The 14,767-nt window shown below is 38.0% G+C and overlaps 1 protein-coding gene across 1 annotated transcript; it reads right to left on the reverse strand.

Moving 5' to 3' along the window:
- Positions 1–7,098: 7,098 nt before the first annotated feature.
- Positions 7,099–7,605, reverse strand: LOC145803986 (uncharacterized). The gene is made up of 2 exons (XM_082897389.1): positions 7,371–7,605; positions 7,099–7,286 (listed from the first exon to the last, which is right to left on the reverse strand). Exons 1-2 carry the CDS (start codon positions 7,603–7,605, stop codon positions 7,099–7,101), a joined length of 423 nt encoding a protein of 140 aa, XP_082753515.1.
- Between the last annotated feature and the right edge of the window lie 7,162 nt (positions 7,606–14,767).

Genomic DNA, 14,767 nt, shown 5'->3' on the forward strand with positions numbered 1-14,767 from the left:
AAAATTTATATCCAAAAAAATAATAATAATTTGTCTGAATTTTTTTTTAAAAAAAAAATAGGACAAAAAATGCAAGAAAATGCTTATTGTTTAGTTAAATGAAACAAAATAAATAATTTAATATTCAAAATGTTGCTGTTGTCTGATATGGTCAGATATGGTCTATTGCTTAGGAGAGTTTGTTCTAATATGGAAAGCCACGTGAAGGCAACTAAGAGAGCGAAGATAACAACAGCAAAGATTCATTTGCTATGCAAAGATTAAGATTCATTCCTAATTGGTATACGTTTAACATACGTGAAGTATTCATTCATAATTGGTATTCATAACATACGTTTCAGTGTTCTTCTTCTTCAACACAGAAGAAGCTATGGGAGAGCTTAATCAATGCGGAGATTTCTTTGATTCCCGTATCAAAACTGAAATCACTTTAATTCTTCGTATCAAAATGGTTCAAAATAAGGGATATTTTCAAAACACACACACACACACACACACACACACACTCTCTCTCTCTCTCTCTCTCTCTCTCTCTCTCTCTAATTCTGTATATACACACACCTCTCCTTCATTTTTTGTCCTCCTCCCCAACCTCTTCCTCTCCCTCAAAAAAAAAAAAAAAACAAAAAACCAACCTCAATTTACAAGATGTCAGAATTCCAACAAGGCTTGGCCCAACTCCAACTACCCACCATCAGAATCAAACCCTCCACCAACGAAACTCCCACAATTCAGACACCGAAGAGTGGCAGCAATAGCGACTGCGCCGATGATGAATGCCGCACCCCGACATCTCCAGAGCACAAGATTCCAGTGATACTAAGCTACCCTCCGGTCCCAAAGAAGCCGAGGCGGATTGAACACTTCAATTCTGGGTTTGTGTTTGTGATGAAGAGAAGACTATGGTGACTTTTTGACTAGTGGTGATAATATCACTAGTTCAACACCACCACTACTATTACTACTACTAAATTATTTATTTTTTCTAAGTTACTAAATTCTGATTGTCAGTTATTGAGGGTACCCAAGAAATTATGATGGCTCATTCTACTAGTTATTATAGAATTAGAAAATTGTTATAGAGATTTCTATGGAGTGTGGTTCTTTATGGCAGTTTGTCACTAAGAAGAAGTAATGGGGTTGAAGCTAATTATTGGGATTCTTATGTAGTTAACTGGGGAAATTTGCGATCTCCACGGAAGTCCATGTCACGCCCCAAACTTGCCCCTAAAATTTCGGGCATGACTTACTCAGAAACAGACACTTACCCTACTATATATAATATCCGGGGCCTTAACGGAAGCGTTAATATAATAGAATAACATGCAGACACATCCATTGAGCCACTATAAATATGCCAGGATCACGACTCACAAATAGACGTATAGGGAACATACATCTAAAATAAGGTACATACATACGTATACGTTTACAAGTTCAGCCCAGAAATTGGGCACATACAAAACATTAGATACAATCAACTTTGGCCAACAAAATATTAGTACAAAATGACAAGGTCTAGCAAAACTGCACTAGCATGCAAAGGGCTGCTCCAAGTGCCTGGTTGTCCTTAGGTTGACAAAAGATAGATGATATCGATGCTAAGACTGACCTTCAAGTTGATTACCTACAGAATCAGACAAAATTACAGAGTGAGACAAGCTCAGTGAATAACAGTACGTAAACAGTTTAATATTCAATTTAAATCATAATATGGAACAGTGCATACACAAAAATGGATTCCAAGTAGTTAGTCTGATGCTGTTTTATTTTCCAGAATGGCCTTGGGCCTAGTCATAACAGAATGGCCTACTGGCCCAGAAATACAGAACAGCCTTTCGGCCCAGAAATATACTGAACAGCCTTTCGGCCCACACATGTACAAAAATGTACATAATCCTTTTAACATTACATTTCCATCGAGTTCCAATCAACACATATGTTAATGTCGTAACTGTCGAAAAATAGAACCTTAATCGCAGATATTAACAGTAAATAAATGTACATTCGGTGTACTGTTACTCAAAGTATTGTTGCGGAGCGGTGGTTCCTCCTGTGGTGTGTCCTACACACATAGATAACACATTAGTTTCTTTCTCCTTTTAAACCATTTCTTGCATTATTACATTTCAATTACATGTACAATCATCAAAAAGTATCAAACACAAATTCCAAAAAGAGCTAAGGGTTAAGCACGTAAAACGGAGCGAACGGGATTTTTGACCTGGGTCGCACGTGCGGCCACCCCCTCCGCACGTGCGGACATGGACCACACGTGCAGTCCCTCTCCACCGCTCGAGCAGCCAAAAACAGTATGCTCTCCCATTTTTTTTCCTCTTCTCTGCACGTGCGGCCACGACCTCTGCACGTGTGGCCACGACCTCCGCACGTGCGGTCTGGCCCCTATTTGGCAGTCCGAAAATCATACAAAACCCCATGTTTGGTGATCAACAACAAGGCCCAAATTAGATGCTTTAAATGCTAAAATATGGTGCAAAGATCATGTAATTAAGGGTACAAACACACCACCATTTGAATCATGGAAGATCAATTAATCATCACCACAACCTATGTCTCTTACATACACTTATATACATATATAGCTATATATATACACATATGGGTTCCAACATGGTAATTCAAGAAACAAAATTAAGTTGACACAAGCAAGTAGTAGAATCATCTTACCAATAAATCAATACATCCAAAACCCTCATTACAACTCTAGGGTACACCATAACAAGCAATTCCTTCTCCAAATTAAAAAGAAAGGGTTGAATTTGGGAAACTTAGACTTACCTTGAACTTCACTAGCTAGATCTCCTTTCAATCTCACAAGCCTCTACCTTCTTTGATGAGCTACTCATCCCAATCCTTCTCTCAACTAAGTTCTTCCTCCAGGAGATATTTCAATAAGCTTCTAAGTCAAAATGATCCAAGAACTTTGATATATAGAGATATTTCTATAAGGGTGAATAAGACAAAAATTCAATCGTTTAAGCATCCTAAATTGAAATTCCACAGAAAATCCCATTATAGCTTAAAAATCATGCAGATTTCAAATGTCAAATCAATTTCAGAAAATTAAGTCTCTAAGGTTTCCAATTCCGGATTCAAACAGTTTAAGTGCGACAGATAATTTTCTTATTCAACAGATAGGAATCCATATTTCCAAGTTTCTTTTAATTCAATGTAGTTTCACATAGAATTTCACAATAAGCATTCAAAAACACAGAATAGAGGACTGAAAAGATACCAGAATCATGTACGAGGGTCGGGTTATTACACTCTCCCCCCCATTAAATAAGTTTGGTCCTCCAAACTTGTTTTACCTTAGGACGGAAATAGATGCAGATATTGGTGTTGCATTTCATCTTCCTTTTCCCAAGTTGCCTCGGTTCCGTAGTGCTCTTGCCATTCCACTTTTACCATTAGAATTTCTCGGTTCCGTAACTATTTTACTTGATGGTCCAGAATTCAAATTGGTTTTTCCTCATACGTTAACTTGTCAGTCAACACAATTTGGTGATAATCAATAACATGTGACGGATCTGGAAGGTATCCTCGAAGCGTAGAAACATGGAACACGTTATGAATCTGACTCATATGTGGTGGAAGGGCAACTCGGTAGGCTACTGGACCCACTTTTTCTAAGATCTGAAAGGGACCAACATATCGGGGTGTTAGCTTACCCCTTTTTCCGAATCTTGGATGTCCTTTGATTGGGGTAACTTTCACAAAAACATGACTATCCACGTCAAACTCCAAATTCCTTTGCCGGCTATCTGCATAACTCTTCTGTCTACTTTGGGCAGTTTTCAATCTTTCTCGAATAATTCTAACTTTTTCAGTTGTCAAATGGACAATCTCTGGCCCTAACAATGGCCTATCTCCAACCTCAGCCCAACACACGGGAGAACGACACGGTCTTCCATACAGAGCTTCATAGGGTGCCATGTCAATACTCGAATGGTAACTGTTATTATATGCAAACTCGACCAACGGCAGATGAGTTTCCCAACTTTCCTGAAAATCCAGAACACACATTCGAAGCATATCCTCTAGCGTCTGAATCGTCCTCTTGGATTGTCCATCTGTTTGAGGGTGGAAGGCTGTGCTAAACTTTAATTCTGTATCTATTGCATCCTGTAGACTTTGCCAGAACCTTGAAACAAACTTTGGATCTCTATCTGACACAATTGAGACCGGAACACCGTGAAGCCTTACAATTTCATTCACATAGATCACAGCAAGTTTATCTGCATTATATTGGGTCTTCACAGGCAAAAAGTAGGCAGACTTAGTCAATCGGTCGACGATGACCCATATAGAATTCATACCTCGTGGTATCTGTGGTAAGCCTACAACAAAATCCATGGTCAGATGTTCCCATTTCCACTCCGAGATTGGAAGGGGTTGTAATAATCCTGCGGGTTTCTGATGCTCTGCTTTTACCTGCTGACATTGCAAACACTTAGAAACAAACTCTGCGATTTCTTTTTTCATACTTGGCCACCAAAAATTTTGCTTCAAATCCCGGTACATTTTAGTACTTCCTGGATGCATTGAAACTCTTGAGGCATGTGCTTCTTCCATCAATTTTCGTTTAAGTTCTAACACATTAGGGACGCATACTCGGTTTTGAAATTTAAGCACAGAATCCGTTAAAGTGAACCCCAGTTTCGGTTTTGTCTCCATTTCATCACGTATCTTCTTTAGAGCTCCATCTTCCATTTGGCGTAATTTAATCTCTTCAAGTAATGTCGGTTAGGCCATCATTGTTGCCACTGTTGCTTCTTGACCATGTATCATCAAGTCGACTCCCATCTTATTCAGCTCACTTACCAACTCCTTTTTTTCTGTCAATAGATTTGCCAAATTTCCCACACTTTTCCAACTAAGTGCGTCTGTCACTGTGTTGGCATTACCAGGATGATAGTGGATTTGCAAATCATAATCCTTAATAAGCCCCAACCACCGCCGCTGGCGCATATTTAACTCTTTTTGGGTAAAAAGGTATTTAAGACTTTTATGGTCGGTATAAATGTCGCAAGTAGTCCCATACAGATAATGCTGCCAAATCTTTAAAGCAAAAACTACTGCAGCTAGCTCAAGGTCATGCGTGGGATAATTCTTCTCATGAGGTTTAAGCTGTCGAGAGGCATAAGCGATAACTCTTCCGTTTTGCATAAGCACACAACCAAGTCCCTTATGTGAAGCATCACTGTAAATCACAAATCCCTCAGTACCAGATGGTAGTGCAAGGACCGGAGCTGTAGTTAACTTCATTTTTAATTCTTGGAAAGCAGATTCCCGCGGTTCTGACCATTCAAATGCAACTCCCTTTTTAGTCAACCGTGTGAGTGGTACAGCAATTTTGGAAAAATCTTGAACAAATCTCCTGTAATATCCGGCTAACCCCATAAAACTACGCACTTCAGTCACATTAGTCGGAGTCGGCCAGTTCACAATCGCCTCAATTTTGTTTGGATCAACAGAGACTCCTTCCTTAGTTATAATATGCCCCAAAAATGCCACTTCACGTAGCCAGAATTCACACTTCTTTAGCTTTGCGTACAACTTCTTTTCTCGGAGGGTTTGAAGAATTGAACGAAGATGATTCTCGTGAGCTTCTGCATTCTCTGAGTAAATGAGGATATCGTCAATAAAGACCGCTACAAACTCATCTAGATAAGGTTTGAAGACACGGTTCATCAGATCCATAAATGCTGTTGGTGCGTTAGTAACTCAAAAGGGCATAACTAGAAATTCATAATGACCGTATCAGGTTCGGAAAGCTATCTTCTCAACATCATCAGCTTTAACTTTCAATTGGTGGTATCCGGACCGTAAATCAATTTTGGAAAAGACCTGTACCCCTTGTAATTGATCAAATAAATCGTCGATCCGCGGTAATGGGTACTTATTCTTGATTGTTACTTTATTAAGCTCCCGATAGTCTATGCATAATCGGAGTGTTCTGTCTTTCTTTTTCACAAACAGGACTGGTGCACCCCACGGAGAAACACTCGGGCGGATAAACCCCTTATCTAGTAGGTCTTGCAACTGAATCTTCAATTCCCTCATTTCAGCTAGTGCCATTCGATACGGGGCTTTAGAAATGGGTTGGATTCCCGGTAGCACTTCAATCGTGAACTCGATTTCACGGTCCACTAATTCTCCTGGCAATTCTTTCGAAAAGATGTTCGGAAAGTCACAGACAACTGGGATCGCATCAGTATTCTCATTCATTATTGGCCCTTCCAAAACACTACATAAGTACCCCTGACACCCTTTCTGAATTAATTTACAAGCCCTTGCTGCAGAAATCACATACGGTGGAGAAGTTACTCCCTGCCCTTGAAAAGTAGATTCTGATTGCCCCGGAGGGTGGAATTTGATTTGCTTTGTCAAACAGTCTATAGTGGCACTATATTCACCCAACCAATCCATTCCCAGAATAATATCAAAAGAAGTCATATCAAGTGGTAATAGATTAGCATATACACGGATATCCCCAATGAGAAGTTCACAAGCAGAATAGACAGAAGTACAGATCATGGAATTTCCCATAGGTGAAGATACACACAACACATAAGTCAATTCTTCTCCAGGTTTATCAAATTTTTTCGCAAATAATTTTGACACAAAGGAACAGGTAGAGCCAGAATCAAATAAGACGTAAGCAGAATGACCATGAACCATAAATGTACCTGACACCACTGTTGTTGCATTCTGTACATCTCCCGGAACCAACGCAAATACCCTGCCTTGCCTCGTAGTGTCCTTATTGTTAGCAGGCTTAGCAGCTGACTTAGCATTAGAAGCCGGTGTAGACCCTGCTAAACTTGTGGCGGCCTTATTACCAGTTTGTTGGTTCTTTTGCGGACAGTCTTTTATCAAATGACCCATTTTGCCACATCGAAAGCACGCTCCAGACAATCGGTGACAAATCCCACGATGCCTCCATCCACATTCTGGACACACAGGAGCTGAATTTTGAGGAGAAGTAGTGGTGCTGGAGGCCCCTGAATTTTGCTTCTTGTTTGGTGGAGTAGTTGACCCCTTGAACCATTGGTTGTTCTGCCTCTTTCCTTTCTATTCAGAAATCCGAGTTTGAGCAGCAATATTCCCTTCAGCTATAACAGCCCTTTCTAACACATCAACGTAGGTAGGAAACTTCAACACATTAACTCGGTCCAGAATAGTACCCCGCAATCCTCCTTCGAATTTCCACGCCTTCTTATATTCCGTATCTACCATGTGAGGTGCAAACCGGGCTAGCTCTGCGAATTGAGCTTCATATTCGGCAACAGTTTTGTTTCCTTATCTCAATGTTTCGAATTCGGTCACCTTCTTATCTCGTATACTCTGGGGAAAATATTTATCATAAAACAGCGCCAAGAACCTGTCCCATGTCAACCCCTGGTGCATTGTTCTTGTAAGCATCCACCACCTCCGTGCTTCATCTTCAAGAGTGAAAGCAGCAAGTTGCACCTTTTGAACTTCAGTAGAAAGGAAAACTTTGAACAATTTTTCTATCCCTAACACCCATGCCTCAGCCTTCATTGGTTCAATTCCTCGTTTAAACGATGGTGGTTTCATCTTTTTAAACTCCTTTGTAAGTGTAATAGTACGGTCCTCAGCGTGAATATCTTGCACTACAGGTGGGGGTACTGGTGGTGGTGGTGGCGGCTGTGGCTGTTGTTGTTGTTGTTGTTGTCGTCGTAGAGTTTTTGCCATTTCCATAATCATTCTTTCCATCCTGTCCAACCGTGCTGAGGTAGCATCTTCCTGGTCTTCGGTCCTTGTTCTCACCATAGTCTACAAAACAACCAATTACAACATACACAAAATACTACAATAGACATTGATCATCATCATTAGCGTTAGCAGAAAACATTTAACGTTGCTATCACTCTTCTTTTACTACATGATGCCTACATCTTTCTAGACATCCTAAAGCTCAATGGATCCGTGTGTGAGATAGCAACTCGTACTCTGATACCACTTGTCACGTCCCAAACTTGCCCCTAAAATTCCGGGCATGACCTACTAAGAAACAGACACTTACCCTGCTATATATAATATCCGGGGCCTTAACGGAAGCGTTAATATAATAGAATAACATGCAGACACATCCATTGAGCCACTACAAATATGCCAGGATCACGACTCACAAATAGACGTATAGGGAACATACATCTAAAATAAGGTACATACATACGTATACGTTTACAAGTTCAGCCCAGAAATTGGGCACGTACAAAACATTAAATACAATCAACTTTGGCCAACAAAATATTTGTACGAAATGACAAGGTATAGCAAAACTGCACTAGCATGCAAAGGGCTTCTCCAAGTGCCTGGTTGTCCTTAGGTTGACAAAAGATAGATGGTATCGATGCTAGGACTGACCTTCAAGTTGATTACCTACAGAATCAGACAAAATTACAGAGTGAAACAAGCTTAGTGAATAACAGTACCTAAACAATTTAATATTCAATTTAAATCATAATATGGAACAGTGCATACACAAAAATGGATTCCAAGTAGTTAGTCTAATGTTGTTTTATTTTCCAGAACGGCCTTGGGCCTAGTCATAACAGAATGGCCTACTGGCCCAGAAATACAGAACAGCCTTTCGGCCCAAAAGTATACAGAATAGCCTTTCGGCCCAGAAATATACTGAACAGCCTTTCGGCCCAGAAATATACTGAACAGCCTTTCGGCCCACACATGTACAGAAATGTACATAATCCTTTTAACATTACATTTCCATTGAGTTCCAATCAACACATATGTTAATGTCGTAACTGTCGGAAAATAGAACCTTAATCGCAGATATTAACAGTAAATAAATGTACATTCGGTGTACTGTTACTCACAGTATTGTTGCGGAGCGGTGGTTCCTCTTGTGGTGTGTCCTACACACATAGATAACACATTAGTTTCTTTCTCCTTTTAAACCATTTCTTGCATTATTACATTTCAATTACATGTACAATCATCAAAAAGTATCAAACACAAATTCCGAAAAGAGCTAAGGGTTAAGCATGTAAAACGGAGCGAACGGGATTTCTGACCTGGGCCGCACGTGCGGCCAACCCCTCCGCACGTGCGGTCCCTCTCCACCGCTCGAGCGGCCAAAAACAATATGCTCTCCCATTTTTTTTCCTCTTCTCCGCACGTGCGGCCACGACCTCCGCACGTGCGGCCACGACCTCCGCACGTGCGGTCTGGCCCCTATTTGGCAGTCCGAAAATCATACAAAACCCCATGTTTGGTGATCAACAACAAGGCCCAAATTAGATGCTTTAAATGCTAAAATATGGTGCAAAGATCATGTAATTAAGGGTACAAACACACCACCATTTGAATCATGGAAGTTCAATTAATCATCACCACAACCTATGTATCTTGCATACACATATATACATATATAGCTATATATATACACATATGGGTTCCAACATGGTAATTCAAGAAACAAAATTAAGTTGACACAAGCAAGTAGTAGAATCATCTTACCAATAAATCAATACATCCAAAACCCTCATTACAACTCTAGGGTACACCATAACAAGCAATTCCTTCTCCAAATTAAAAAGAAAGGGTTGAATTTGGGAAACTTAGACTTACCTTGAACTTCACTAGCTAGATCTCCCTTCAATCTCACAAGCCTCTACCTTCTTTGATGAGCTACTCATCCCAACCCTTCTCCCAACTAAGTTCTTCCTCCAGGAGATATTTCAATAAGCTTCTAAGTCAAAATGATCCAAGAACTTTGATATATAGAGATATTTCTATAAGGGTGAATAAGACAAAAATTCAATCGTTTAAGCATCCCAAATTGAAATTCCACAGAAAATCCCATTATAGCTTAAAAATCATGCAAATTTCAAATGTCAAATCAATTTCAGAAAATTAAGTCTCTAAGGCTTCCAATTCCGGATTCAAACAGTTTAAGTGCGACAGATAATTTTCTTATTCAACAGATAGGAATCCATATTTCCAAGTTTCATTTAATTCAATGTAGTTTCACATAGAATTTCACAATAAGCATTCAAAAACACAGAATAGAGGACTGAAAAGATACCAGAATCATGTACGTGGGTCGGGTTATTACAGTCCATTTCTCAAGGTCTTTCTTTTTCGTCTTGATTTCCTGGTTATTTGTGGCTAATGGGGAAATGAGCCAGTTTTGGGAGGATGTTTGGAAAAGAGAAATCTCATTTGATCTTTTGTTTCCTTGTTTGTATCGTCTCTCTTGCTCTCATTACTCTTCTATTACTCCTTATGGTTTCTTTTTATTTAGCTATGAATTCTTGAAATTTTAATTTATTTAGAAACCATAACAATTGGAAAGCTATTGAATTATCTTCTTTATTGTCTATTCTTGAGGATGTTCCTTTGACGCCCAATGTTATTGATAAAAGATTGTTGGCTATTATTTCTTTTGTAGGATTATTAACAATCCTAATGTATCACTTTTTGTTTTTCAAAAGATGATTTGGAATGCAATTGTGCCTCTTAAAAGTAAAAGATTTGTATGGTTTATGGCTCATAAGAAACTCAATATTAATGTTACATTTCAAAAAAGGGGATATCATTGTCATTTACTTCCATAGTGGTGTATTATGGGTAGGAGAGAGGAGGAGAGCATAGGTAATTTGTTTTAGCATTGTCCTATCAAGGCTGGCCCTGAGATTTAGGGGGGCCTAAGGCGAATTTTGGAAATGGAGGCCCCTCTTACATTGAAAAAAAAAAGAAGAAGTCATGGATAAAACGATAGGTTACAACTTTTTTATTTGTTTGTAATCACAAAAAAATTTACTTGCACATATAATCATTAAAATTATAAACAAAACAATTTAATGAAACAAAATTAGAGCAAAAAAATTAGGAAAAAATTATTCAATTAAAATTGATAAAGACCTAGGTAAAAAAATTCGGGCAAAATTATTTATTCCACTAAAATCTAATAGATAAAGAAGGTTAAAAAATAAAAATAAAAATTAGGGCCCATATATTGTATGTATTGTTCTTCTTGGGCCCAAACACTTTTTTTTTTAATATATATTTTCATTTTAATAAATATGAGCCAAACTACACTTATAAATAAATATTGGCTAAACCATACATGGACGAAATAAAATATTTTGGCCCTGAGATTTAAGGGGCCTAAGGCGAATTTCGGAAATGAAGGCTCCTCTTATATTGAAAAAGAAAAATCATGGATAAAACAATAAGTTACAACTTTTTTATTTGTTTGTAGTCATAAAAAAATTTACTCACACATATAATCATTAAAATTGTAAACAAAACAATTTAATGAAACAAAATAAGAGCAAAAAAATTATGAAAAAATTATTCAATTAAAACTAATAAAGACCTAGTTAAAAAAATTCGGGCAAAATTATTTATTCCACTAAAATCTAATAGATAAAGAAGGTAAAAAAAAAAAATATGGCCCATATATTGTATGTATTGTTCTTCTTGGGCCCAACACTTTTTTTTAATATATATTTTTATTTTAATAAATATGGGCCAAACTACACTTATAAATAAATATGGGCTAAACCATACATGAGCCCAATAAAATATTTTGGAACCCTTTAAATTGATCCTAAAACCAAAAAAAAAAAAAAAAAATTTGGGCCTAGAACATTTTACTAAATTTGGGGGCCCTATTTTTGGGGGCCCTAGGGCCGGCCCTGTGTCCTATGGCTATGGCTATGTTTATATAGCATAGGCTACTGTAGCTAGTAGATATTGATTGGATAGCACCATATACTTGTAATCAAATGATTTTGATTGATTATAAAGGTTTTGGTTTGAGGAAGAAAGCACAAGCACTTTGGGATGTGGGTTTTTTTTTTTTTTGAGGGAGGGGGAGGGGTGCGTATGTAATTTGGTCGGAAAGAAATGTTAGGAATTTTTAGGATAAATCTAAAGGTTTAGAAGAACTATGGGATAAATTTTTTTAGTGTCTTCTTTTTGGGCTTCAATATCATCTCCTTTTACAGGGATCCATTTGTTTTTTATTTATAGAGATTGGCAAACCGTGTGTGATATGTTATTTTTTATTTTTGTTTTCTGTGGATTTCTTGTCCTTCGTTATATTCTTTTTTTACTTATTCTATCCTTGAATAAAATTTTAGTGTCATTATCAAAATCATAGAATGAGAAATGTACATTTTGATATTACTTGTAATTAACTTTACTTTTACAAGTTATACTATAAAAAAAATATATTGCTTAGAACACCTTATCATTACTACTACAAGGCCTTTTGAAGTTTTTTTTTTTTTTTTTTTTTTTTCTATCTCCTGCCAACCATTTGATACAATTGTTCTTCAATCTGGATGACACAAACACTTAATTGAATACAAAAATCTTAAACCTTTCAGATAGAGAATGTGTGTTGGGCCATTATGAATTTAATGGAAGCATCTATGTCTTGCTAACAATCAATACAAATTCTTTTGCTCATTTCATCAGAAAGGAAACCAATGAAACACAGAAACATTTTATGCTTAGTTTCATGTCCTTCAATCTTCAAACCATAACAAATTTGTTAACCAATTCCTTTATCACATGCTTTAAGGTCAACAACAGGTTGCTTGATTGGTTCATGCTAACAGTGAATCTAAGAAACTTTCCAAGCTACATAATAAAACCATGAAATATTTCTAAATTATTCTCCAAAAAATCGAATGCAAATTATTTCATCGTTTATTATGTAGTTTGGAAAGTATCTTCTGGATGTATCACATGACAACTGAGAAAAACTTTATTTTCTAACTGGTAAATTGGAAGGGGGCTATGTAATTTGGAGGTCGAGATACAAACAAATCCATGTTGCTAGTTCTGTGTGGTTTGATATGAAAATTGATATTACTATTGTTACATTTCTTAATAATGAGAGACCAACTATTTAATTAACTCCGTTCACATCTTCAGAAATTTTGTTTGTCAACAAGATCAATGTCTCTTATGCAATAAGCTGTGATGATCTCTATATTCTGCATGGGTTTGAAGTATTAAAAACTTTCAGGGTTTAGTTGTATGTTCTGTTTATGATGTTGTTGATGAAATTTTTTGTCTATTAGATGAACCATGGAAGTATAGTTGTGTTGATGGGGGTTCTTGCGATAGTGTATTGGTGTGTGCCATTGTGCACACTGGTACTGCTGATATGGATCTTGTCAATATGGAGATAGACTTGTCAGTAGGTGATAATGGAATGGAATTCTCATTCCTTAAGCTTTTGTATGAAATGATCATTCCCTTATAATGGTGAATGATGATTTCATTTGCTATGCATTTCCTATCATTTTATTTAGTGAACCAAACGTTGCAATGAGTATTTTGATGGAATAATCAGTCCATTCCACTTAATTCTAATGAACCAATTAAAATAACAGTATAGAACCAATGGAGGTTAGTTATTACTCATATGTTTCCTTCGTCCAGAGGACTGATTGGCCATATATGACTCAAAGCATTCTTCACTTTTTGGTAAGAGATCTTAGCCAAAACTTTGGGGAATGGAAGGTATTTGGGTCAAAAATCCAGGGTTTTTCGGACCTAGGATGAGGGGAAGGAAGAGAGAACAGAAAAGTGGAGATAATGTTCTAGAAAATCACTTTTTAAGTTGTTGAATTCGCGCAGTCCGCTCGAGCGTCTCTTTTCCCGCTCGATCATAGTAGCTTCCAACACAGATACTAAAACTTCAAACGGTTATAACTCTCCCATCCGGACTCCGTTTTAGGTCGTTCTTGTGTCCAAATCGAAGCCCTTTTGTTTGGTTGGTTTGTTTAAATTTCACGGACGAAATTTCTAATGGTGGGGAGGTTGTGATGACCAGGTGTGGCATTAATTTCGTTTCTCCTTAGTTTAATCCTGGGTGATCTTGCCGAGGTGTCGGGTTAGTTTAGAGTTTGTTAATTGTCTGGGTTTGTGGTGTCCGTGGGTACTTCTCTAATGAATTCCTATCCTTGTTTCTTCGGTGATTGATTCCCACTTGTTTCGGAGAGTGCAAGGTCAGGTCCGGATTGCCCGAGGGTCAAACTAGAAAATTATGGGCTGCTGGGTCAGGGCCGCACGTGCGGGGGATGAGGCCGTACATGCGAGGAGGGTTGGGTTCAGAGGGCTGCACACTGCCTAAAAGGCAAGTGCAGAGTGAAGGGCGGGAGAGGACCACCGCACGTACAGGGGTGAAAGCCGCACGTACGGGGGTGAAGGCTGCACGTGCGGGGAAGACACGCCGCATGTGCGGGGAAGGTGCTCCGCACGTGCGGGAGGGGAGCGCTGCACGTGCGGCAATCTGAGTAGTCCGAGAGCTCTTTTTTTTTTTTTTTTTTTTTTTCCTTTTGGGGCTGAATGTATCTCATTTTTCTTACATCCCGCTCTCTCTAAAAACACTTTTACTCCCCCTTCTCTCTAAAAACCCTCATCACACACTAAAAATCTTTGATTCTTGCAATCCATTGGGTCTAGATCCATCATTTATCTCAAGCCTTGGAGATCTAAGCTAGAACATCCCATTGTGTGGTGAAGATAAAAAATTTCTCACCTTTGACTCTAGAGTTTTGATCTCACCTCTTCAACAAAGAACTTGAGGTAGGGTTTCCTTTGAGTTATATATATATTTGCGAGTTTTGATTGATTTTCTGAGCTCATCTTTGTCTATTTCGAAAAAATGGGTTTTATGGCTCAAAAAATTATTGGTTTTGTAGAAGGGATTTATCCTTGTTTCTTT

This window comes from Camellia sinensis, chromosome 12, assembly GCF_055761805.1.
Source record: "Camellia sinensis isolate YWXY chromosome 12, ASM5576180v1, whole genome shotgun sequence".
In the NCBI taxonomy this organism is placed as follows: domain Eukaryota; kingdom Viridiplantae; phylum Streptophyta; class Magnoliopsida; order Ericales; family Theaceae; genus Camellia; species Camellia sinensis.